The 24,438-nt window shown below is 40.6% G+C and overlaps 1 protein-coding gene across 1 annotated transcript in view; it reads left to right on the top strand.

Annotated features, from left to right (window-relative positions):
• Nucleotides 1–24,438, top strand: part of SPATA16 (spermatogenesis associated 16) — a 262,235-nt gene that overhangs the window by 176,845 nt on the left and 60,952 nt on the right. Inside the window, exon 8 of the mRNA XM_070753649.1 lies at nt 20,469–20,633. Coding sequence (XP_070609750.1) covers nt 20,469–20,633 — 165 coding nt within the window. The remainder of the gene's footprint in view (nt 1–20,468; nt 20,634–24,438) is intronic.

Below are 24,438 nucleotides of genomic sequence, written 5' to 3'. Positions count from 1 at the left end.
GTTGCCATCTTGTTTTTGGATTTTTTAAAAAAATGGCAGTATGCACATGTACAAAGCACATATGTGCTCATGAGGCAAGCAAACCAGAAGAGAGATAAGTTAGAACCAGCGGTTGGAGACCTCACCTACAAAAAGATATTGACAAAATTGAACGGGCGCAAAGACGGGCTACAAGAATGGTGGAAGGTCTTAAGCATAAAACGTATCAGGAAAGACTTAATGAACTCAATCTGTATAGTCTGGAGGACAGAAGGGAAAGTGGGGACATGATCAAAACATTTAAATATGTTAAAGGGTTAAATGGGGTCCAGGAGGGAAGTGCTTTTAATAGGAAAGTGAACACAACACAATCTGAAGTTAGTTGGGGGAAAGATCAAAAGCAACATGGGAAAATATTATTTTACTGAAAGAGTAGTAGATGCTTGGAACAAACTTCCAGCAGACGTGGTTGGTCAATCCACAGTGACTGAATTTAAACATGCCTCAGATAAACATATATCCATCCTAACATAAAATACAGGAAATAGTATAAGGGCAGACTAGATGGACCATGAGGTCTTTTTCTGCCGTCAATCTTCTATGTTTCTATGTTGACTATTAGCCGGAATGCTAAATTGTGCTCGCAGCCGCGGCTCGTAAATGCTTGTGGGGCCAACGCGATTTTGCTTCTGCACCTGTGGAGGTAGCAAAATCACGCACGGAGCCGTAGGTGCACCCTTGTTTCGGCATGCGCTGAAGCAAAAAAACTCGCCAATAGTAGTCCTTATTTTGTTTATTCTGTAATTCACAAGTTAATTTACTTAATTTAGCGCAGTCTAACATTTTCCTAATCACCATCTCTTCATTTGCTATCTTTTCTTGTTTCCAAATTTGTGCGAACACCAATCTTGCTGATGTTAGTATGGGAGTTATTAAATAATAATCTTCTTTACTATGTTGTCCTCTGATTATTCCTAATAGGTACATTTCTGATTTTGTTTCTAGTTTATATTTTAATGTTTCTTCCAGCCAGTTTTGAGTCCTGATCTAAAAAATTTTTGCTTCCGGGCATAACCACCAAATGTGATAGTATGTTCCTATAGTCGTTTTGCATTTCCAGCATTTATTGCTTATACTTGGGTGGATTTTGGCTAGGCGTGCTGGGGCATAATGCCACCGGTAAACATCTTATGTAGGTTTTCTTTATATGGTATAGACAGTGTCATCTTATAGTTTATTTTCCATAATTTTTCCCAATCGTCTAGTTGAATAGAATAACCAAAATTTGTCATCCATGCTATCATGTTATGTTTGACTTTTCCCTCTGTGTTTTCATAATTTAATAAATAATTATACATTTTGGAAACAATTTTTTTATCTGGTCCTGTTAAGTTTTTATATTATATATATATATATATATATGTGTTAAATGTTTATAGCTGGAATTTTTTTTAAAAAATTAAGGGAGACCAGGATAGATCTATTTCGGCCTTATTAGGCCTCATCAGCTGGCCACACCCATTCTTTTACTGGGATTCGATCTGGGAAGCTTCTGCATTGTAAAGCAGAGAGCTAGCAATTAGACCCATCCGATCTGAATCCTCCTAGCTCTGTACCAGGGAGGGGTATATGTTTTTTCTTATGTCGGATCACCCTGGTATATTTTTAAGGAACGTCACAGCTCCTTTTTTTTGCCTATAGGCCCAACCTAGGGCCACTGCAAGGCAGTAATATATTTATAGCCGACAAACTATATTTTGTATGTGTTAAATGTTTATAGCTGGAATTTTTTTTTAAAATTAAGGGAGACCAGGATAGATCTATTTCGGCCTTATTAGGCCTCATCAGCTGGCCACACCCATTCTTTTACTGGGATTCGATCTGGGAAGCTTCTGCATTGTAAAGCAGAGAGCTAGCAATTAGACCCATCCGATCTGAATCCTCCTAGCTCTGTACCAGGGAGGGGTATATGTTTTTTCTTATGTCGGATCACCCTGGTATATTTTTAAGGAACGTCACAGCTCCTTTTTTTTGCCTATAGGCCCAACCTAGGGCCACTGCAAGGCAGTAATATATTTATAGCCGACAAACTATATTTTGCATGTGTTAAATGTTTATAGCTGGAATTTTTTTTTTTTTAAATTAAGGGAGACCAGGATAGATCTATTTCGGCCTTATTAGGCCTCATCAGCTGGCCACACCCATTCTTTTACTGGGATTCGATCTGGGAAGCTTCTGCATTGTAAAGCAGAGAGCTAGCAATTAGACCCATCCGATCTGAATCCTCCTAGCTCTGTACCAGGGAGGGGTATATGTTTTTTCTTATGTCGGATCACCCTGGTATATTTTTAAGGAACGTCACAGCTCCTTTTTTTTGCCTATAGGCCCAACCTAGGGCCACTGCAAGGCAGTAATATATTTATAGCCGACAAACTATATTTTGTATGTGTTAAATGTTTATAGCTGGAATTTTTTTTAAAAATTAAGGGAGACCAGGATAGATCTATTTCGGCCTTATTAGGCCTCATCAGCTGGCCACACCCATTCTTTTACTGGGATTCGATCTGGGAAGCTTCTGCATTGTAAAGCAGAGAGCTAGCAATTAGACCCATCCGATCTGAATCCTCCTAGCTCTGTACCAGGGAGGGGTATATGTTTTTTCTTATGCCGGATCACCCTGGTATATTTTTAAGGAACGTCACAGCTCCTTTTTTTTGCCTATAGGCCCAACCTAGGGCCACTGCAAGGCAGTAATATATTTATAGCCGACAAACTATATTTTGTATGTGTTAAATGTTTATAGCTGGAATTTTTTTTTTAAAATTAAGGGAGACCAGGATAGATCTATTTCGGCCTTATTAGGCCTCATCAGCTGGCCACACCCATTCTTTTACTGGGATTCGATCTGGGAAGCTTCTGCATTGTAAAGCAGAGAGCTAGCAATTAGACCCATCCGATCTGAATCCTCCTAGCTCTGTACCAGGGAGGGGTATATGTTTTTTCTTATGCCGGATCACCCTGGTATATTTTTAAGGAACGTCACAGCTCCTTTTTTTTGCCTATAGGCCCAACCTAGGGCCACTGCAAGGCAGTAATATATTTATAGCCGACAAACTATATTTTGTATGTGTTAAATGTTTATAGCTGGAATTTTTTTTTAAAATTAAGGGAGACCAGGATAGATCTATTTCGGCCTTATTAGGCCTCATCAGCTGGCCACACCCATTCTTTTACTGGGATTTGATCTGGGAAGCTTCTGCATTGTAAAGCAGAGAGCTAGCAATTAGACCCATCCGATCTGAATCCTCCTAGCTCTGTACCAGGGAGGGGTATATGTTTTTTCTTATGTCGGATCACCCTGGTATATTTTTAAGGAACGTCACAGCTCCTTTTTTTTGCCTATAGGCCCAACCTAGGGCCACTGCAAGGCAGTAATATATTTATAGCCGACAAACTATATTTTGTATGTGTTAAATGTTTATAGCTGGAATTTTTTTTTAAAATTAAGGGAGACCAGGATAGATCTATTTCGGCCTTATTAGGCCTCATCAGCTGGCCACACCCATTCTTTTACTGGGATTCGATCTGGGAAGCTTCTGCATTGTAAAGCAGAGAGCTAGCAATTAGACCCATCCGATCTGAATCCTCCTAGCTCTGTACCAGGGAGGGGTATATGTTTTTTCTTATGTCGGATCACCCTGGTATATTTTTTTTTTTTTTTTTTTTTTAAGGAACGTCACAGCTCCTTTTTTTTGCCTATAGGCCCAACCTAGGGCCACTGCAAGGCAGTAATATATTTATAGCCGACAAACTATATTTTGTATGTGTTAAATGTTTATAGCTGGAATTTTTTTTTTTAAATTAAGGGAGACCAGGATAGATCTATTTCGGCCTTATTAGGCCTCATCAGCTGGCCACACCCATTCTTTTACTGGGATTCGATCTGGGAAGCTTCTGCATTGTAAAGCAGAGAGCTAGCAATTAGACCCATCCGATCTGAATCCTCCTAGCTCTGTACCAGGGAGGGGTATATGTTTTTTCTTATGTCGGATCACCCTGGTATATTTTTAAGGAACGTCACAGCTCCTTTTTTTTGCCTATAGGCCCAACCTAGGGCCACTGCAAGGCAGTAATATATTTATAGCCGACAAACTATATATATATATTGGATTTGTATGCCACCCCTCTCCGCAGACTCGGGGCGGGTAACAACAGTGGTAAAACAACATGAACAATCCAATTAATAAAAGCAACTAAAAAACCCTTATTATAAAAAACCAAACATACACACAAACATACCATGCATAGCTTGTAATAGCCTAGGGGAAAAGGATAACTTAACTCCCCCATGCCTGGCGACAAAGGTGGGTCTTAAGTAATTTGCGAAAGACAAGGAGGGTGGGGGGCCATTCTAATCTCTGGGGGGAGTTGGTTCCAAAGGGCCGGGGCCACCACAGAGAAGGCTCTTCCCTTGGGGCCCACCAAACAACATTGTTTGGTCGACGGGACCCGGAGAAGGCCAACTCTGTGGGACCTTATCAGCCGCTGGGATTCGTGCAGTAGAAGGCGGTTCTGGATGTATTCTGGCCCAATGCCATGTAGGACTTTAAAGGTCATTGCCAACACTTGAATTGTGACTGGAAACCAATCGGCAGCCGGTGCAGGCCGCGGAGTGTTGCAGAAACGTGGGCGAATCTAGGAAGTCCCACAATGGCTCTCACGGCCGCATTCTGCACGATCTGAAGTTTCCAAACACTTTTCAAAGATAGCCCCATGTAGAGAGCGTTGCAGTAATCGAACCTCGAGGTGATGAGGGCATGAGTGACTGTGAGCAGTGACTCCCTGTCCAAATAGGTCCGCAACTGGTGCACCAGGCGAACCTGGGCAAATGCCCCCCTCGCCACAGCCGAAAGGTGATGTTCCAATGTCAGCTGTGGATCGAGGAGTACGCCCAAGTTGCGGACCCTCTCTGAGGGGGTCAATAGTTTCCCCCCCCCCCAGGGTAATGGACGGACAGATGGAATTGTCCTTGGGAGGCAAGCCACTCCGTCTTTTCTGGGTTGAGTTTGAGTTTGTTGACACCCATCCAGGCCCCAACAGCCTCCAGGCACTGGCACATCACTTCCACCGCTTCGTTGACTGGACATGGGGTGGAGATGTATAGCTGGGTATCATCGGCATATTGAGGATACCTCACCCCATGCCCTTGGATGATCTTATCTATTTCATTAGGTTTTTTACATATTCCAAATTCGATTAAGTCTTTTTTATATCTGCTTGTGTCTCCGTGCATGATTTTGCAGCCTCCACAGGTGCAGAAACAAAATCATGCTGGCCCCGCAAGAACTTATGAGCCACCATGGTGAGTGCAATTTAGCATTCCGGCTAGTAGCCCACCACTGGTTAGAACCCACCCCTGGCTGAGACCCTTGCCTCACTCTGCTGTTACCAACAGTCAGGGTGGGCTACTGCCCAGATGGGGGGGGAAATACAGTGGGGTAGTGAACTCCACCCCAGAGCACCCAATTTGCATTGAAAGATTTTATTTTTATTTTTATTTTATTATTTATTCATTTGTCCAATACACAATATACATATGGAAGAGAATAGACATGAAGTAATATATATAAAGATAATATGTAAAAATAGAGGAGAAGATATATGAAAGGAAGAAAATATATATGATATATGCGATAAAGGAAAGACAATTGGATAGGGGACGAAAGACACACTAGTGCACTTCTGTACGCCCCTTACTGACCTCTTAGGAACCTGGAGAGGTCAATCGTGGAGAGTCTAAGGGAGAGATGTTGGGGGTTAGGGGTTGACACTATTGAGTCTGGTAATGAGTTCCATGCTTCGACAACTCGATTGTTAAAGTCATATTTTTTACAGTCAAGTTTGGAGCGGTTAATATTAAGTTTGAATCTGTTGCGTGCTCTTGTGTTGTTGCGGTTGAAGCTGAAGTAGTCATTGACCGGTAGGACGTTGCAGCATATGATGTTGAAAGAAAATGCAGGGTGTCCTGCATAAGCCACGCCCCACAGTGTGGTGGTAAAAATTTTGGTAGCCCTTCACTGCCTACAGTCAAACAGCTTATCCAGTTAATGAGAAAAAGAACTACTTAGCTTAAATCTGCAACTGAGCTATGTCGTACGTAGCCCGTTTGGTAATAGTTACTGTCCTTTCAATTGAATTTCCATATTTCAGCTTAAATGAGTTAGTGAATTGGATTTTAAGAGCAAGTAGGCTTAAACGGAAGTAAATCTTTGGGCTTATAACTTAAAAGGAAGTAAAGTTTTCAGCCTTACATTTTCCAAGTATGTGATGAACTAGTTTATCCCTCCCTTACATAAATCTCTTGTACCACTTTTGCAACTTAGGGAGTTTTCAGATTTCAGAAAAGGCAATCATAGCTGCAACTTTCATCCAGATCTGCTAGAAAATATTTTTAAAGTTTAAAGAATGTTTTTTTAAGGAATAAGTAAGACTATCCTATTTACTAAAACCTGTTCACTGAACTCCACTCGGAGGGAGCTGCTGTTTTTGTACGTTCTGTCCAATCCCATCAAAAGAATTGGGAGGGTGAGGTGAAAAGCATGTGGCTGTTTGATGATTTCCCCAAGTTTCTGATGAAAAGAATCTTCTAATTTTTCAAAAGCAAGAAGACCACAAAGAGCTTTGGATTGAGACCCTTTTCAAAGGCTTCAAAGTGGAGATTCGCTTTGGTTCACAATCGCATTATCATTTAAGACCACATTCTTACACCTGCCTATGAGAAACTGAGAGGCATTTCTTGACAGACCTGGATACGATTGCACTGTAAAACAATTATATCCTTTTTTTTTAGCATCCCAGCCCACTGAATTAATTTATTAATGTTTGTACTACACTCAGAAAATAGGTAAATACAGGAACCAAGACAAGGCTGCCATTGTGCAAGAGATACACTACGTTTCAATAATAATAATAATAATAATAATAATAATAATAATAATAATAATAACAACAACAACAACAACAACAACAACAACAACTTTGACCATTTTGCCTCATCAACATTTCATCAATGAATCTTTGACCATGTGGTACCCTCCAGGTGAGTTTAATAACTGATGTCATAGTGCGAACATGACCTTTGACTATATTAGCAACCCTCACAGCACAGCTAAAATAGGTTGGAGAAAGATTTTTTAAAAGAGTTTTTTTTAATTTTTATTATTATTATTATTATTATTATTATTATTATTATTATTATTAAAAATAATTTATCATTTTACAATATAATTATTTGTTTAAGTGTTGTACTTGCATCTTATAAGACAAATAACAAAACATAACACAACATAACCCCCCCCCATCCCTTTTGAAGTGTTATCCTCACAGTTCCTTCTGTATATAATTATATGGCCTGTAACATCAGCGGTTATTATATGATTGTTCTATGGTTCCAGTAAAACTAAAGTCAAGTTGTTGCTATCATAATCTTATGAATAAAGTTAATTCTGGGAACATCAGGTTTTATTTACAGCTATTGGAGAAAGATTGATTGATTGATTCATTCATTCATTGATTCATTCATTGATTCATTCATTCATTAAAATTTTGGGGATTTGGAGATGAAACCATAGAGTCAGGTAGTGAGTTCCAGGCATTGACCATTCTGTTGCTGAAGTCGTATTTTCTGCAATTGAGTTTGGAGCGGTTCACTTTGGATTTGTATCTGTTGTGTGCTCATGTATTGTTGGGATGGAAGCTTAAGTAGTTATTGACAGGTAGGACATTGTAGCAGATAATTTTATGAACTACGATTAGATCATGGCCAGAATTTCAAGTCTGGGGGGCATAAGGTAGTCTGTTGCGAGGAGAGGAGAGGAGGACTCTTCTTTTAAAATATCTCTGGATATGCTCAGTTGTGTTAATGTCCAATATGCAGTGTGGATTCCAGACAGTTGAGCTGTATTCAAGAATTGGTCTAGCAAATTTTTTTTTATGTTCTAGTTTGTAGTACAATATTACTGGAGAAGACGTTGCACAAGATTAGGTTTATAACTCTTAATGCTTTTTTGGTGATATTGTTATAGTGGGCTTTGACACTTAGATCATTAGATGTGAATAGAATAGAGTAGAGTAGAGTAGAGTAGAGTAGAATAGAATAGAATAGAATAGAATAGAATAGAATAGAATAACAGAGTTGGAAAGGACCTTGAAGGTCTTCTAGTCCAACCCCCTGCTTAGGCAGGAAACCCTACACCACTTCAGACAAATGGTTATCCAACATCTTCTTAAAAACTTCCAGTGTTGGAGCATTCACAACTTCTGGAGGCAAGCTGTTCCACTGATTAATTGTTCTAACTGTCAGTTCTAACTACTCCAAGATCTTTGACAAAGTGAGGGTCATTTGTAAGGTCGTGTCCATTCAGCTTGTATTTAGTGGCCTGATTCTTTTTACCAATGGGTAGGACAGGGCATTTCGGTTGAGATTTGGAGTTGCCAATTGTTTGACCATTCTGACACATAGTCAAGGTCTTTTTCAAGGGTAGCAATGTTTTTGGTGGTGTTAAATAGTTTTACATCATCAGTGAAGAGAATGCAGTTCCTTATAATATGATTGCAAAGGTCATTTATGTAAAGTATAAAGAGTTTTGGTCCTAGTACACTGCATTGTAACAGGTGCTGTTAACAGGTGCAGGATTTGATAGAGTGTTCCCTATTTTGACCACCTGTCTATTTGACAGGAACGAAGCTATCCAATTATGTAGGGGGTCCAGAGATGCCATAGGAATTTAGTTTACAATGTAGAAGTATTATTTTCATATTTCCCCCAACAATCTGGGTCCTCATTTCACTGACTTTAGAAGGATGGAAGGCTGAGTCAACCTTGAGCGCCGTCAGGGTCAAACTTCAGACTGTGGGCAGAGTTTGCATGCAATTACAGGCAGCCCTCAACTTATCACTACAATTGAGCCCTAAATGTATGTTGCTAAGTGAGAAATTTGTGAAGTTCAACATTCAACAGGACCTGGTTGGAAATCCTTTTCTGTTTGCTGACTTCATTCCTTTTAAAATCCCTTTTTACAAATGCCTTTTGCCAAGCCTCTACCTCAGCCCTCGGTCCATTTGTCAAGGTTTTCTCCTCTGCTAAATCATCCAGTTCAGTGTGCCTTCATTTCAGCTTCCTCTTTACTTAAGCTTTGCAGTTCCAGGACAGGGTGTTTTTAGCTTCTCCTTGGCCACTTTCTTATTTTCTTAGTTGTCTCTTGAACCTCACCATCACTCAGGTAATTTTCATCATGTGCTTCATATCCCAGTGGGCTCTTATTGCTGCCAAAGACAGTTATTTACAACTCTCTTTTGGCATTTTCCCGTTTACACTGAAATACAACCCCTGACAGCATTCAACTTGCTATAATGCCCGTCCGGTGAATTACGCCCGGCCCGGATTTGCCGCAGGGCCAGGGAGACAAAGCCCTTCTGCGTAGCCACCATCTTGGGGGCTGAGATCTCGCGAGATTTTGCGAGATCTCGGCCATTTTGGGTGCATTGGCCATAGCCGATGACGTCGTCGGGGGCGGAGCCTGCCAGCCCTATAAAAAGGGCTGCGCAGGCTTTGGGCCTCCTTTTTGCCCCGACGACGACAGAGCGAACACCCACCCGCCCTCCCTATCTTTCAGTGTGCCACTGTGGGTCGCCCTTAGGGGGCCGAATAGGAATTTTTGGCTGTCTCAGTATTTTCTGCGACCGTTTTTTCGCCTATTCCACACTGCGGTGACGGATACGCGGTTAGTGGGTGCTTCGTCCCCTGTTTAGGCTAATTGGCTTACCTCTGGTCATTTGGGTAGGCAGGTTAGGGGCGGAAAACTGGGTGGTGTTTAGCAACTGCGTGTTCTCCCTTGGGCATCTTTGGGGATGATTGACAGGTTCTCTCGAAAGGCTCATGGTGCTAATGGCCTGAGCAATTGGGGGGAACCTGTCTTTGGGTCCCGCCCATTTCTTTCCCCTTATAGGGGTTAGATGGCGAGACCTCCCACATGCAGGTGCATGGCAGAGATCCAGGTGAGGGCGGGGCCCTTCACCTGGATCAGCATGGAGCTGCGCCCATAAGTTGCCCCGGAAGTTTTTATGAAGTCATTTTCCGCCCCGGAAGTAATTGTTTGACCCTGCGGGTCCTTGTTAGGGTTATAGTTAAATTTATGCTAATTTAATGAATAAATTATGCAAATTTAATTAATAAAATGACCCATTTTAAATCCAGCTCTTTGTGTCCGTGTCGTTACTCCGCCTCTGCTGCAATATTCTTCCTCTCTATCTACCTACCCCTCTTAAATGTCCTAAGATAAAATACAGAAAATAGTATAAGGGCAGACTAGATGGACCATGAGGTCTTTTTCTGCTGTCAATCTTCTATGTTTCTATGTTTCTAGTAGTCTGTGTGTGACGAAGTGTGGTTTTAATGACATAGTGATATAAACTGAGTGACATAATTTATATAAAAACAATGTAACTGAGCCATTTGCACAATGTACTGTATAGTATGCATCATCATGACATCACTGCAGGTTATTAAACATTCTGGTATTAAAGAAAAGTTTTAACAGTGCTGGAGAGCCAAACAAGAGTCATTTAGAAAAAGTTGGAATGAAACCAAGTGCTTTGCCACAATCTTGACATGTCTGTGCTAAGTAGCAGGATGGATGCAGCACCTTATCTCTTCCTGGACCATTTATTTAAACCAGGGATATGTCAACGATTGCAATTCACTCTCCTGACCAACTGGACACAGGAAATGTTTTATGGGTGGGGATGAGAGAGAGAGAAATAAAACACTCACATTTCTACTCTTAAAAAAAAAAAGAGGCCCAAGCCAGCCAAAATAACTTGCAATTGTGCTGCTAAAAACCACTTAGCAAAATCAATAGAAAAGAGGCAATTTCACGTCTTTTTTAGGGGTTGGGCAGTGGTGAACTGTAGACATTGATACTGTATGCTTCCCTCCCAGTTTGCTTTTTGAAAGGTTAAAAAAATGATATATGCTTGCCCTGTAAAAAATATTGGCCTGTTTCTAAGAAATTTCAGAGGAAAAACATTGACCCTGGAGGCACATTTATTTATTTATTTATTTATTCATTCATTCATTCATTCATTCATTCATTCATTCATTCATTCATTCATTCTTTCATTCTTTCATTCATTCATTTATTAGATTTGTATGCTGTCCCTCTCCGTAGACTCAGGGCGGCTAACAACAATAATAAAACAGCATATGACAAATCTAATATTTAAAATAACTAAAAACCCTTATTAAAAGCCAAACATACACACAAACAAACCATGCATAAATTGTATAGGCCTGTGGGGAAAGGAATATCTCAATTCCCCCATGCCTGACGGCAGAGGTGGGTTTTAACGAGCTTACGAAAAGCGAGGAGGGTGGAGGCATCTCTGGGGGGAGCTGGTTCCAGAGGTCGGGGCCACCACAGAGAAGGCTCTTCCCGTGGGTCCTGCCAGACAACATTGTTTAGTCGACGAGACCCGGAGAAGGCCAACTCTGTGGGACCTAACTGGTCGCAGGGATTTGTGCGGCAGAAGGCGGTCCCGGAGATATTCTGTTCTGATGCCATGAAGGGCTTTATAGGTCATAACCAACACTTTGAATTGTGACCGGAAACTGATTGGCAACCAATGCAGACTGTGGGGTGTTGGTGTAACATGGGCATACTGTAGCTTATAGACCAGACATTTATTTATTGCATTTATATGCTGCCTTGTCCAAGGACACGGGGCGGCTTACAAAATATAAAAGAAAGCAATAAGAACATCTTAAATCAAATTAATTTAAGCTAGTTAATCTAAAAAAGCCCAGTAACATTAAAAGTCAATTATTCCCATTCAAACAAAAGATTACATTCATCAGCCAGGGGGCTAGTGTCTAATAGCCTGACGGCATAGATGAGTATTCAGACTCTTTATTTATTTTATTTTATTTTATTTATTTATTTTGTCCAATACACAACAATACACAATGAAGGTTATAGAGGTTATACTCGAGTAAAATATATTAGAGAAAGAATAGAAGTGAAAATTTAGGAATAGAATTTATCAATTAGATAATAGAAGGATATTATGAGAGTAGTATAAGAATAGTAGAATAGAAGAATAGTAGATATGATATATGAGATACACTGTAGGAGAGACAATAGGATAGAAGATGGGAGGCACACTAGTGCACTTATGCACGCCCCTTACTGACCGCTTAAGAATCTGGAGAGGTCAACTGTGGATAGTCTAAGGGTAAAATGTTGTGGGTTAGGGGAAGATACTACAGAGTCCGGTAATGAGTTCCTTGCTTCGACAACTCGATTACTAAAGTCGTATTTTTACAGTCCAATTTGGAGCGGTTAATATTAAGCTTGTATCTGTTGTGTGCTCTTGTGTTGTTGTGGTTGAAGCTGAAGTAGTCGTTGACAGTCAGGACGTTGCAGCATATGATCTTGTGGGCAATACTTAGATCATGTTAAAGGGATCGTAGTTGTAAGCTTTCTAGACCCAGGATAGTGAGTCTAGCTTCGTAGGGTATCCTGTTTCGGGTGGAGGACTCTTGCAGAAGGCAAGGAGGGTGGGGGCAGTGCAAATCTCTGTGGGGAAGCTGATTCAAGAGGGCCGGAGCCCCATAGAGAAGGCTCTTCCCTTAAGTCCCGCCTCTCTTTCCCCAGTTTTCTCAGATGCTGCCTGTTTTCTTCCATCTCTTTATCATCATTTACTTTGCCTTTAATTTAGTTCCTGAGCTGTTGCCTTTTATTTGCTTCCTTCTGTTTTTAGAAGTGGAAAAACTAAGGACAAACTTCAGCTGCCTCGACTGTAGGCCAGGGATGAAAGCAAAGCAACATGGCGGCAAAACGTATTTGTACTTTGGTTAGTGTTGTGATTCCGTCTGAGGCTCCTCGGGGAACGGCTGAACCTCTGCCGGCTCCATGCTCTGAGGGGGAGGAGGAGGAACAGGAGGAGGAGGAGGAGGCCCAGGCAGACGGGGAGGAGGAATATCAGGCCGAGGGAGAGGGAGAACAGCCTGAGTCCCCCGGGGTGGAGCTCTCCCCAGCAAGCAGCCTGGAGTCCTTAGATGAAAATGCACAAGCCATCATCGATCTCAGGCAGAGAAGAGCAGCACAACGAAGGGGACAATTAGCCAGGTATTTCCAGCCCTAAATAGGCAACAGCTGGGTTTGGGTGTGGTTCTCCCCAGAAAGGCTGAAAAGGCAGACCCACCCTTCCTGTATTGTGGAGTATTATCTTTGGGAGTCCTGGGACCTGGCTGTGATCTTTGGCGTCTCTGATTCTGGCTTGTGGCCTTGAAGGCTGAAACCTTGGGGGGAAAGGCGTGGGTCTTATTCTCTACAGTGGTGTGTGTGCCAGCAAGAAGTCTGCTGTATTGTCTGGCCGTCAGGACTCTGCTGTGAAGCCTCATAGCCTACCTGTTGGGAAGAACAGGTTTTTCTCTGTGTTTATTTTTCAAACTATAAAGTGCCTTTGCTTTTACCAGCGTGTCTGGCTGTTTTTTCCAGTTGGTGTTGAAGTCTGGGGGCACCCAGACAGAACAGTTACGGGATGCAAGCAATCATCTGGAAGATACCTGTTGTGGTTAGCTCTGGCCCAGCTCCTGCCCCAAGGAATGTGCAGGTGGATGTGGGGGAGACATCCACATGCCGCAGGTCTGTTTTGCTCCCGATGGAATCTGCCGATGAAGCCTCCTCTGACCAAGGAAGCGTGAGTGACAGGGAAGAGGGGAGTTTGGCAGACAGCCCAGGAGGAGATCAATCATCTGTATCATCCTTGCGTAGAGTGATGCATAGGAAACAACAACTGAAGGATTATTACAAGACAAAATGAGGCCTCCTGTGTTTGGGTGGGGCTCCAGTAAGTAGGGCTGCTGCTATAAATAGCAGCGTATGAGTTTGGCCGTTGTGAAAAAGTATCTGATCGCAGTTCTTCAGGAATCGTGTGTTGCTATTTTCTGGACTTCATTGATTTTCTACGCCTTTGAAACCAAAGCAGAGCAACGTGTGTGTGTGTGTCTCACTTTGTTGGAAGAAAAAGGGGTGTGAAGTTTCTTCACAGCTGCTAGCTAAGTACTTAATGACTGCTTAAGGGAAATTGTACAGACTACCCGGTTGTTTTGGGACGAGTGCTCTTTGCAATATTATTATTATTATTTTTATTATTATTTCTTGGACTTGTATGCCGCCCCTCTCCGCAGACTCGGGGCGGCTAACAACAATGATAAAAACAGCATGTAGAAATCCAATTAATAAAACAACTAAAAACCCTTATAATAAAACCAAACATACACACAAACATACCATGCATAACTTGTAATGGCCTAGGGGGAAGGAATATCTTAACTCCCCCATGCCTGGCAGCATAAATGAGTCTTGAGTAGTTTACAAAAGACAGGGAGGGTGCGGGCAGTTCTAATCTCCGGGGGGAGTTGGTTCCAGAGGCCCGGGGCCACCACAGAGGAGGCTCTTCGCCTGGGGCCCGCCAAACAACATTGTTTAGTCGACGGGACCTGGAGAAGGCCAACTCTATGGGACCTTATCGGTCGCTGGGATTCATGCGGTAGCAGGGGGTTCCGGAGGTAATCTGGTCCCATGCCATGTAGGGCTTTAAAGGTCATGACCAACACTTTGAATTGTGACCGGAAACTGATCGGCAGCCAATGCAATACAAAAAGAGTGCTTAGTTTATTTTGACTTTTGTGATAAAGAACATTGTTTTGAATTTTCAAAGGTGTGTGTGTCTGCAATTTGTACCCTTGAATTTTCGGGAGGCTCCTACCAGAGAGCCCTGCAGAACAGATACCTAGCGAAGCCATCCAAGATCCTGTTTAATCCATCTGAGTTTTCCCTTCTTGGGAACCTCTTCCTCCCACTGGCGCCACCGGGGATTAAATGCTTGTATAAAAGAGGACTGGAAAGCAGAATGCTTCCTAACTTGAGTTCTCAGATATTAAGCATTCTTGATTCCTCCTCTGTCTCTTTTTTTCCCCACTGCATGACTTGACCTAGTTCTTTCAAGGCCACCTTTGGATAACACTTCGTTTTCTTGCAAAAATAAAAAAAAATCCAGCCTGAGATGTTGGCATAGAGCATCTCAAATCCTGCCAGAAGCAATGCCTCAGGGTTTTGCTTAAGAGTTGACTGCAAAGGACTGACAGGAGAAATGTACCTATCACCACATTTCTTTCCAATTCTAACATGTTAGCGAAGGAACCCAAACAGTTTCAAAGGGAAAAAATGAAAAAAAAGCTTTTGAGTCAAGATATGAAGGGGTGGGGGTGAGGGAATCATATTCTTATCATTTTTTCAGTTCATCTGTTAAAAGATCCTTGCTGCCTCTGTGCAGAATGCATTTAACCAGATTTAGCAGGTGCATTTGTACAATGTGCCAAGTTTGGTTAGTTTTAATCCTGATTGGCTTTTTGGTGGCGTAGCGTGAACTCAACCTGTTCAGTTAATTTAGTGCACTAGAGTGCCTTCCGTCCCCTGTCCTATTGCTCTCCTATATCTCCTATTACTTTCTTCTATTGCTATATCTTTTCTTCTATTCTTTCATTGATATGTTCTATTACTATATCTTCTTTTCTATTTTTTCCTAGATATATTTTACTATGAGTATCTCCTCTATAACCTTCATCATGTATTTTACTATGTTTATTTATTTTTTATTTTATTTATTCATTTGTCCAATACACAATACATATGGAAGAGAATAAACATGAAGTAATATATATAAAGATAATATTAAAAATAGAGGAGAAGATATATGAAAGGAAGAAAATATATATGATATATGAGATAAAGGAAAGACAATTGGACAGGGGACGAAAGGCACACTAGTGCACTTATGTACACCCCTTACTGACCTCTTAAGAACCTGGAGAGGTCAATCATGGATAGTCTAAGGGAGAAATGTTGGGAGATAGTCTAAGGGAGAAATGTGTATGTATGTGTATTTGAGGGTTCCTTGAGGCTCCCTGAACTTGCTTGCTCCCTTGCAGATATTTCATAGAAACATAGAAACATAGAAGACTGACGGCAGAAAAAGACCTCATGGTCCGTCTAGTCTGCCCTTATACGATTTCCTGTATTTTGTCTTACAATGGATATATGTTTATCCCAGGCATGTTTAAATTCAGTTACTGTGGATTTACCAACCACGTCTGCTGGAAGTTTGTTCCAAGGATCTACTACTCTTTCAGTAAAATAATATTTTTTCATGTTGCTTTTGATCTTTCCCCCAACTAACTTCAGATTGTGTCCCCTTGTTCTTGTGTTCACTTTCCTATTAAAAACACTTCCCTCCTGGACCTTATTTACCCCTTTAACATATTTAAATGTTTCGATCATGTCCCCCCTTTTCCTTCTGTCCTCCAGACTATACAGATTGAGTTCATGAAGTCTTTCCTGATACGTTTTATGCTTAAGACCTTCCACCATTCTTGTAGCCCATCTTTGGACCCGTTCAATTTTGTCAATATCTTTTTGAAGGTGAGGTCTCCAGAACTGAACACAGTATTCCAAATGTGGTCTCACCAGCGCTCTATATAGCACTCTTCATTACCAAAAGAAGAAACCAACCAAACTCAGAAAGCACCAAGGATCCATTATTTCAACCCTGAGCTATAAATATTCTCCTTTGTCAGTATCTCATAATTTCATATTATGAGAATCCAGGAAGGGATCACCTTGGCGTCCTTAGCAACCTGCTGGTGATGTCAAAGCTCCGCCCCCAGAATCTCTTCGTGGGAGGGATTCCCCAGTTCCTTCAAAGGGTGGGCTTCACGTAAAAATAAACATTGTTATTTTTACGAAAAAGGACGCTGCAGTGACGCTGCAAACAAAGGGCAGTCCTTTCACGTAAAAATAAATGTTTATTTTTACGTGAAAGGACCGCCCTTTGCTTGCAGCACTGCTGCAGTGTCCTTTTTTGTAAAAATAAAAATAAATAAAAATTAAAAATCCATAAAATTAAAAATCGATGGGATTCCGGGGGCGGAGCTTTGACGTCACGCAGCATTCAGAGTTCGGGTTCGGTTCGGGTTCGGTCGAATTTTGCATAAAGTTCATCCGAACTTGCCGAACCCGAACAGCGTTGGGTTCGCCCATCACTAACCATAACCCAATTCCTCCTAATAAAAAAATTCCCCCACTCTAAAAAAACCTCCATTGATCTGTTCTGTCGGGCTCTCTGGTAGACTCCTCCCGAAAATTCACAGGTACAAATTTCAGACACACGAACGTTTGAAAATTCAAAACAATGTTCTTTATAAGGAAAATTCACTTAACCTAAGCCCTCTTTTGGTATAGCAAAGAGCACTCGTCTCCAAACAAACTGGTAATTTGTACAAGTCCCTTATCAGTTCTGTGATACTTAGCTTGCAGCTGTGAGACAATTCACAGTCCTTCTTCTTTCACAAAGTGAAACACACTTTGCTCTGGTTTAGTTTCAAAGCGGGGGGGGGGAAATCAGCACACAAAAGGTCAAAGTCAGTAAAGCAGTCACGAAACACAATGATCAGATAATCCTCCACAATGGCCAAACCCACAGGCTGCTATTTATAGCAGCCTCACTAATCACCACAGCCCCATCCAACCACAGGTGGCCTCATTTTCTTTGATAATAATCTCTCAGTTGTTGTTGCCTATGCATCGCTCTCCGCGTGCGTGGCTGTATCATTAACTCTTGTTCTGAATCCAAGGAGGAGCTAGATAATTGATCTCCTTCTGAGCTGTCTGCCACACTCTCCTCCTCCCTGTCACTCATGTCTTCTTGGTCAGAGGAGCCTTCATCAGCAGATTCCACCGAGGGCAAAACAGGCCTTCAGCATGTGGATGTCTCCCCCACATCCACAGTCCTTGGGGCAGGAGCTGGGCCAGAGCTAACCACAATATGATCTTTATCCTGCTCTCGGTTTCAACAAAGAACATCTATGTCCTTTCTTGTGCTTGACAGTCTTTTTATAACTTTGCAGCAACTATCATCTCTCCCTTCTGCTTTCTGGTTGTTGGGGGTTTTTTTTGCAAGCTAAAAATCCCTGCCTCCTTTAACCTTTCCCCCTGGGGTTTAGTTTCTATGTCCCTTATCATCCTGACAGGTCTCCAGTTTCAATCTGCACCAGTTCCTCCATATCCCTTTTAAAGTACGGGATCTTTATTCAGCTTTGATGATGAGATTGCTTACTGTGGTTGCAATATTAAATATGCAACAGTTTTTAGGAACCAATCGATGGATTCCCCTGGCTGTGTTTCCTCTCTGATTTAATATCATTTGCCAGCAGGAAAAATGATCGATCATTGTCTGTCGCATGGACTTAGCGGTAAACCTAGGTACTATGGGCAAGTGCCTTGGATGAGATTTTTAGCAATTTTTCAAGTTCCCCCAGTGACAGATCCCTGATGTGGTCTAACATAGTTTAGAACTGTTCTACAAAGTACTGAACTTGTTTGCTTAAGCATGTGCCTAGCAATTTTCTGGAGAAGCAGTAAATCTGGGCATAAAATATAGTTCAGCTAACAGATGGAAAAGGGGGGACATGATTGAAACATTTAAATATGTTAAAGGGTTAAATAAGGTTCAGGAGGGAAGTGTTTTTAATAGGAAAGTGAACACAAGAACAAGGAGACACAATCTGAAGTTAGTTGGGGGAAAGATCAAAAGCAACATGAGAAAATATTATTTCACTGAAAGAGTAGTAGATCCTTGGAACAAACTTCCAGCAGACGTGGTTGGTAAATCCACAGTAACTGAATTTAAACATGCCTGGGATAAACATATATCCATTGTAAGATAAAATACAGGAAATAGTATAAGGGCAGACTAGATGGACCATGAGGTCTTTTTCTGCCGTCAGTCTTCTATGTTTCTATGTTTCTAATAGATTCCATGTGTGGCTGAGATTTACTGCCACTTCATCAACAACCTCCATGTTGGAGGCCTAAGGACTGCAAATGGCCTTGAACTACTATGCCGAGAACTAGATTATAAAATAAAATTAGAATGGGAGGACAATGAAAGGGGTGGGACCCAAATTAAAAAAAACATTTTAATTCAACTTTCGTTCAATAAATTAGGATTTCAATGTAAACTGAAGCAATGGGTGGAAAGTGAACAAAAAGATAAACAACCTAGTACTGACAGTGAGAACAATTAACCAGTTGAACAGTTTGCCCTCGGAAGGTGTGAGTGCTCCAACATTGGTGGCTTTAAAAAGAGATTGGGCGACAATTTGTCTGAAATGGTATAGCATCTCCTTCTTGAGCAGGGGGTTGGACTAGAAGATCTCTAAGGCCCCTTCCAACTCTGTTATTCCATATTCTATAATATAAACTGGTAATTATCGATTAATATAATAATGTTCTCTATTCTTGCCATATTGTAATTACAGTTCACTATCAACTCGTTGACAGAGGAAGAGTGTACCTATAGCCAGTGATGGGCTGCCAAAGTTTTTACTGCCACACTGTGGGGGTGGCTTATTTTGTGGGTGTGGCTTAATAGTCATGTGATTGGGTAGGAGTGGCTTGCCAGCCATGTGACCAGGTGGGAGTAGCTTACCGACCAAGATAAGTTTTCAAATAGGTGCTTGGACTCTTTTCCAGTTGATTAAGTCACATTATTTGAATAGCCACAAAAAGGACAAATGATAGGCAGCATTATTTGTTGAAGAGTACAGTAACATTTTAAGGTAACCCACAAGGTTCAGTATGATAACAGATTAGGCAAGTAGCTCAATTATCTTTAATTACTATAAAAGTTCCGTTCTAGATAATGATTAAAATGATTAAAGCGTTTATGGGCAATTACTTCCTATTTTAAAAGTAATTAAGGATCACTGCCTATAGCAAATTGATGGTGAACCTTCTTTTCCCCGGGTGCCGAAAGAGCATGAACGCACGCTATCATGTTCGTGAGTACCCACACCCATAATTCAATGCCTTGGGAGGATGAAAACAGCCTGTTTCCTAACTTCTGGTGGGTCCATTCGGCTCGTGTTTCACCCTCCCCAGGCTCCAAAGGCTTCGCTGGAGCAGGGGAGGGTAAAAACACCCTCCCCTATTCCCCCGGGGGCTCTCTGGAAACTAAAAACGCCCTCCTAGAGCCTCTGTGTGAGCCAAAAATCAGCTGGCTGGCACACACATGCACATTGGGCAACGGCTCGTGTGCCAGCAGATTTGTCTCTGCATGCCACCTGTGGCATCCATGCCATAGGTTCGCCATCGCTGGCCTATAGCATCTGGGAGCATACATATTTTGAACGATACTTGTTCACCCCTAGTTAACCATTATAGATAAAAAATATTGCATTGGCCTGTTTATCTGAAAGTCAACTGTGCGATTATAATAAGAGGCAATGTCAGTTGTTAAGGGATGAAATGAGGCCACTTCCACAGCTTCGACCTCTAAGCACTTTTTTCTTTTCCCTGTGAGCCCAGGAGTCCTTCTGTGCATGTTCAGGTGTGATAGAAAAGCTGCAATATGCAAGCCTCCTTGGACGCCTGCAGCGCATCAAGGAACAATCTCAAGTGATCAATCAAGCAATGGCTGAGCTTGCCACTATTCCTTACCTCCAGGATATCAACCAACCAGATGCAGAACTGGTAAGCATGCTGTTCTTTCAGTCCTTTTGGAATTGGTTTGGAGGACAAAGGAAGGAACTAGAATTGTATTTTTGTTTCCTGGTCCTTAGGAATATGTACTGGGACTCTGAAATCTTGAGCATAACCTTCTGCCAAAGTGTATGAAGTGGCTGATATTTTTATGGCCATTGCTCGATATCTTTGTTCTACTGTGAAAGACTGTAAATTATATTTTTCCTAGTTACTGTTCTATCACATATGTGATGCAATACAGTAATATGAAGAAGGACACAATAATCTGACATAGGGTAGGGATGTAAACACCAAGCATCTCTTGCAAGAAAATTTTGCTGCATGATGAAGTGTGAAGATAGGACAAATGTAGTAGGAAACACATCTACATAAGATTACTTGTTCTTGGGAGGAAAATCAAAGACTCCAATGACCTTGTGAAAGGGCTTGAGAGCATTAAGGTTCTTGGTTGTTATTATTGTTCAAAAGAAGAAGAAACTTCTGCTGACTGCCGGCTGATTGTAATTTGGCAGTTCAAATCTCACTAGGCTCAAGGTTGACTCAAACTTTCATCCTTCCAAAGTCGATAAAATGAGGACCCAGATTTATTTATTTTATTTTATTTATTCATTTGTCCAATACACAATACATATGGAAGAGAATAGACATGAAGTAATATATATAAAGATAATATGTAAAATAGAGGAGAAGATATATGAAAGGAAGAAAATATATATGATATATGAGATAAAGGAGAGAGAATTGGACAGGGGACAAAAGGCACACTAGTGCACTTATGTACGCCCCTTACTGACCTCTTAGGAACCTGGAGAGGTCAATCGTGAATAGTCTAAGGGAGAAATGTTGGGGGTTAGGGGTGGACACTATTGAGTCCGGTAATGAGTTCCACGCTTTGACAACTCTATTGTTAAATTCATATTTTTTACAGTCAGGTTTGGAGCGGTTAATATTAAGTTTGAATCTGTTGCGTATGCTAACTCTATAAACTGCCTAGAAATGGCTGTAAAGCACTGTGACATGGTATATATGGTAAGTCTAAGTGCTATTGCTGTTGCTATGCCTGTCTTTGACCCTTAAAATACCCAGGAAATGAGTTTTAATTCTTTATTTGTCTGTTTGTTTGTCTATTTATCTATTTATTTATTTATTTATTTATTTATTTATCTATTTATCTATTTATCTAATTATCTATATCTATTTATCTTTTTATCTATTTATCTGTCTGTCTGTCTGTCTATCTGTCTGTCTGTCTGTCTATCTAATCCATCTATCTATCTATCTAATCTATCTATCTTTCTATCTATCTATCTATCTAATCTATCTATCTATCTATCTAATCTATCTATCTATCTATCTATCTATCTATCTAATCTATCTAATCTATCTGTCTGTCTGTCTGTCTGTCTATCTAATCTATCTATCTATCTACCTATCTGTTTGTTTGTTTGTTTGTTTGTTTGTTTGTTTGTTTGTTTGTTTATTTATTTATTTGACTTCTATGCCGCCCAATCTCAAAGGACTCAGGGTGGTTTACAACAGTATAAAAATTGCAAAAACAAGAAGAAGTCGATTATAAGAACTGAACTATAAAATCTTAATTAAAAGCCATAATAACTAACCCATCAACATGCATACAAACATTCATACAATATGACCATGATAGTTGTTAAAATCATGGATGCCCAGGCCTGCTGGCAAAGCCGGGTCTTAGTGGCTTAATTCAAAATCCAAGTAGAAATCACTCAGGGCAGAAACCTGCCTTATAAAAGCAGACAATAAAAATGGGTCAGATGTTTGCAACATTGGCACATCCAGTCATCAATCCCTGCTGGAACTGTGTTAGTGGATAAACACCTGCACTTCCCATCCTCAGGGTTGGATTCCCATTGAGGAATTTATCATTGAAACCACAAGAAGACCCTCTGCTGGTCCAGATGAAAATACAGCTAATTCTGGACATTGTTTCCCCAATGCAGCCAGCACAAAAATACCACAAAGCCTGCAAGCAAGAAAGAAAATATCTTGCAGTGACACAATGTGTGTTTTGCAGGCAGGCTACTAACTGGCTACATTCAGGCAAAACATTTGAAAAAACAGACAAAGATGTCCATGCACAACTATGCAACTTGCTTAGCTTGGTCAGTGTTTGAACAGTTTAGAATCTTCTACTGTCCTATTCCATTTGCTTGGTTTAAATTCTGTCTCAACCTAGAAAATGTATCACAAAACATCTTAAGTTTGTGATGATGCAGACTGTGGGGGGGAAAAAATAAGGTTATCCGAATTGGAATCCATTGTTATCCATATTAACCGAGCATACATCTGTAATATAATCAAGCCAAACCTAAGTATTTAGAGGAAGACGTTTATGTCCATAAGGATAAGTAAAATTATAATTAAAAAGGATAATTAACAGCCAGCACTTTTAAGCTTTCCATATGGTAGGAGAAAGAAAATAAAGAAATAACACAAAAGCACTTTGATTGGATCCCACAACATTATCCTGGGACATGTATATTTGTCTTCATTCCTGAATTCTGTAGCTTAATTATGCTGGAGATTTTCATCTGCTATAGAATATTCCTAGCGTTGAAAAATGTGCTGTTTACTAGTTCTACTAATATGCTGAAAGCATGAAGCTTTCTTTCTTGGTGATAATTTTCACTACATCCCCCTAACTTGTTCGCCCCATACATTTCAAGATTAGGATTGCAGTTTTTGATGGAAACAGGAGAGCCTTGTCTTTGTTACAATAAATATAAAAGTCAGCATAGGTCAGAATCAGGAAAATCAAATGAAACTCTTAGATCTAATCTTGTTTATGTGCTTAAGAATTTAATTTTGCTGATCATATCACAAAGCTGGAATGTGAGGAGGCCTTGTCAGAGCCAAGAAGCTAATATGGATAATTCCATGATACAGAACAAACTGAACCAAGGACAAACTGAATTCCCAATTGGATTTGCACATTATTCTAAGCAATGCTTTCTCTAACCATGATTTATTGAGTAAATCATAGTTGGATGGGCTTGTACATCTCAGTCCCAAACCATGGTTTACAAATTGCATTGGTTGAGACCATATAGAACACTACATGAAAGCCAAACAATTCACAGAATGCTTAATATTTTGGATGAATTACCCCTCTGTTCTTCTGTTGTTAGTGTCTTCTCTCAAAATATATTGATAGTCACCACGAACGCATGCAATCATTATAAAAGCAAATAGGTGTGTACATAATACCCTAATGTGTTTCTTCTCCTCTCTTTTCCACAACAAGGCAGAATTTTTTTCTTAAAACTTACTTTCCTGCAATTAACAATCCAGATTTTTAAACTGGTTTTTAAACTCTAGTTAAATTGCTGGTGTGTTCCAGAGTAACCAAGCTTTGCTTATTCAGATTGTTAAATAAGGACTCTAAGATTTAAGATAGGAGGCCAAAAAGAAAGGAAAGAAGGAAACAAGTCTTTATCCATAGACTCAAAGCTATGCATCCCAACAGAAGCATCTTTTGGAAACACAAAAAAATGTCATTATTAATTCCTGTAAATTAAACACATCTTAAAGATACAGTCAGCTTTACAGAAACCTTGTACCCTTTTCAGAAAATACTGCATGCAAATGTACTTCTTCTTTCAGTTGGGTGAGGAGTAGAGTAGAGTAGAGTAGAGTAGAATAGAATAGAATAGAATAGAATAGAATAGAATAGAATAGAATAGAAATCAGAGTTGAAAGGAAACCCTGCATCAATTCAGACACATGGTTGTCCAATCTCTTCTTGTAATCTTCCAAT

This window comes from Erythrolamprus reginae, chromosome 5 (genome assembly GCF_031021105.1).
Source record: "Erythrolamprus reginae isolate rEryReg1 chromosome 5, rEryReg1.hap1, whole genome shotgun sequence".
NCBI classification, from domain to species: domain Eukaryota; kingdom Metazoa; phylum Chordata; class Lepidosauria; order Squamata; family Dipsadidae; genus Erythrolamprus; species Erythrolamprus reginae.
Note: the sequence above shows the minus strand (reverse complement) of the source record. Positions and strands in the feature narration are given on the sequence as shown.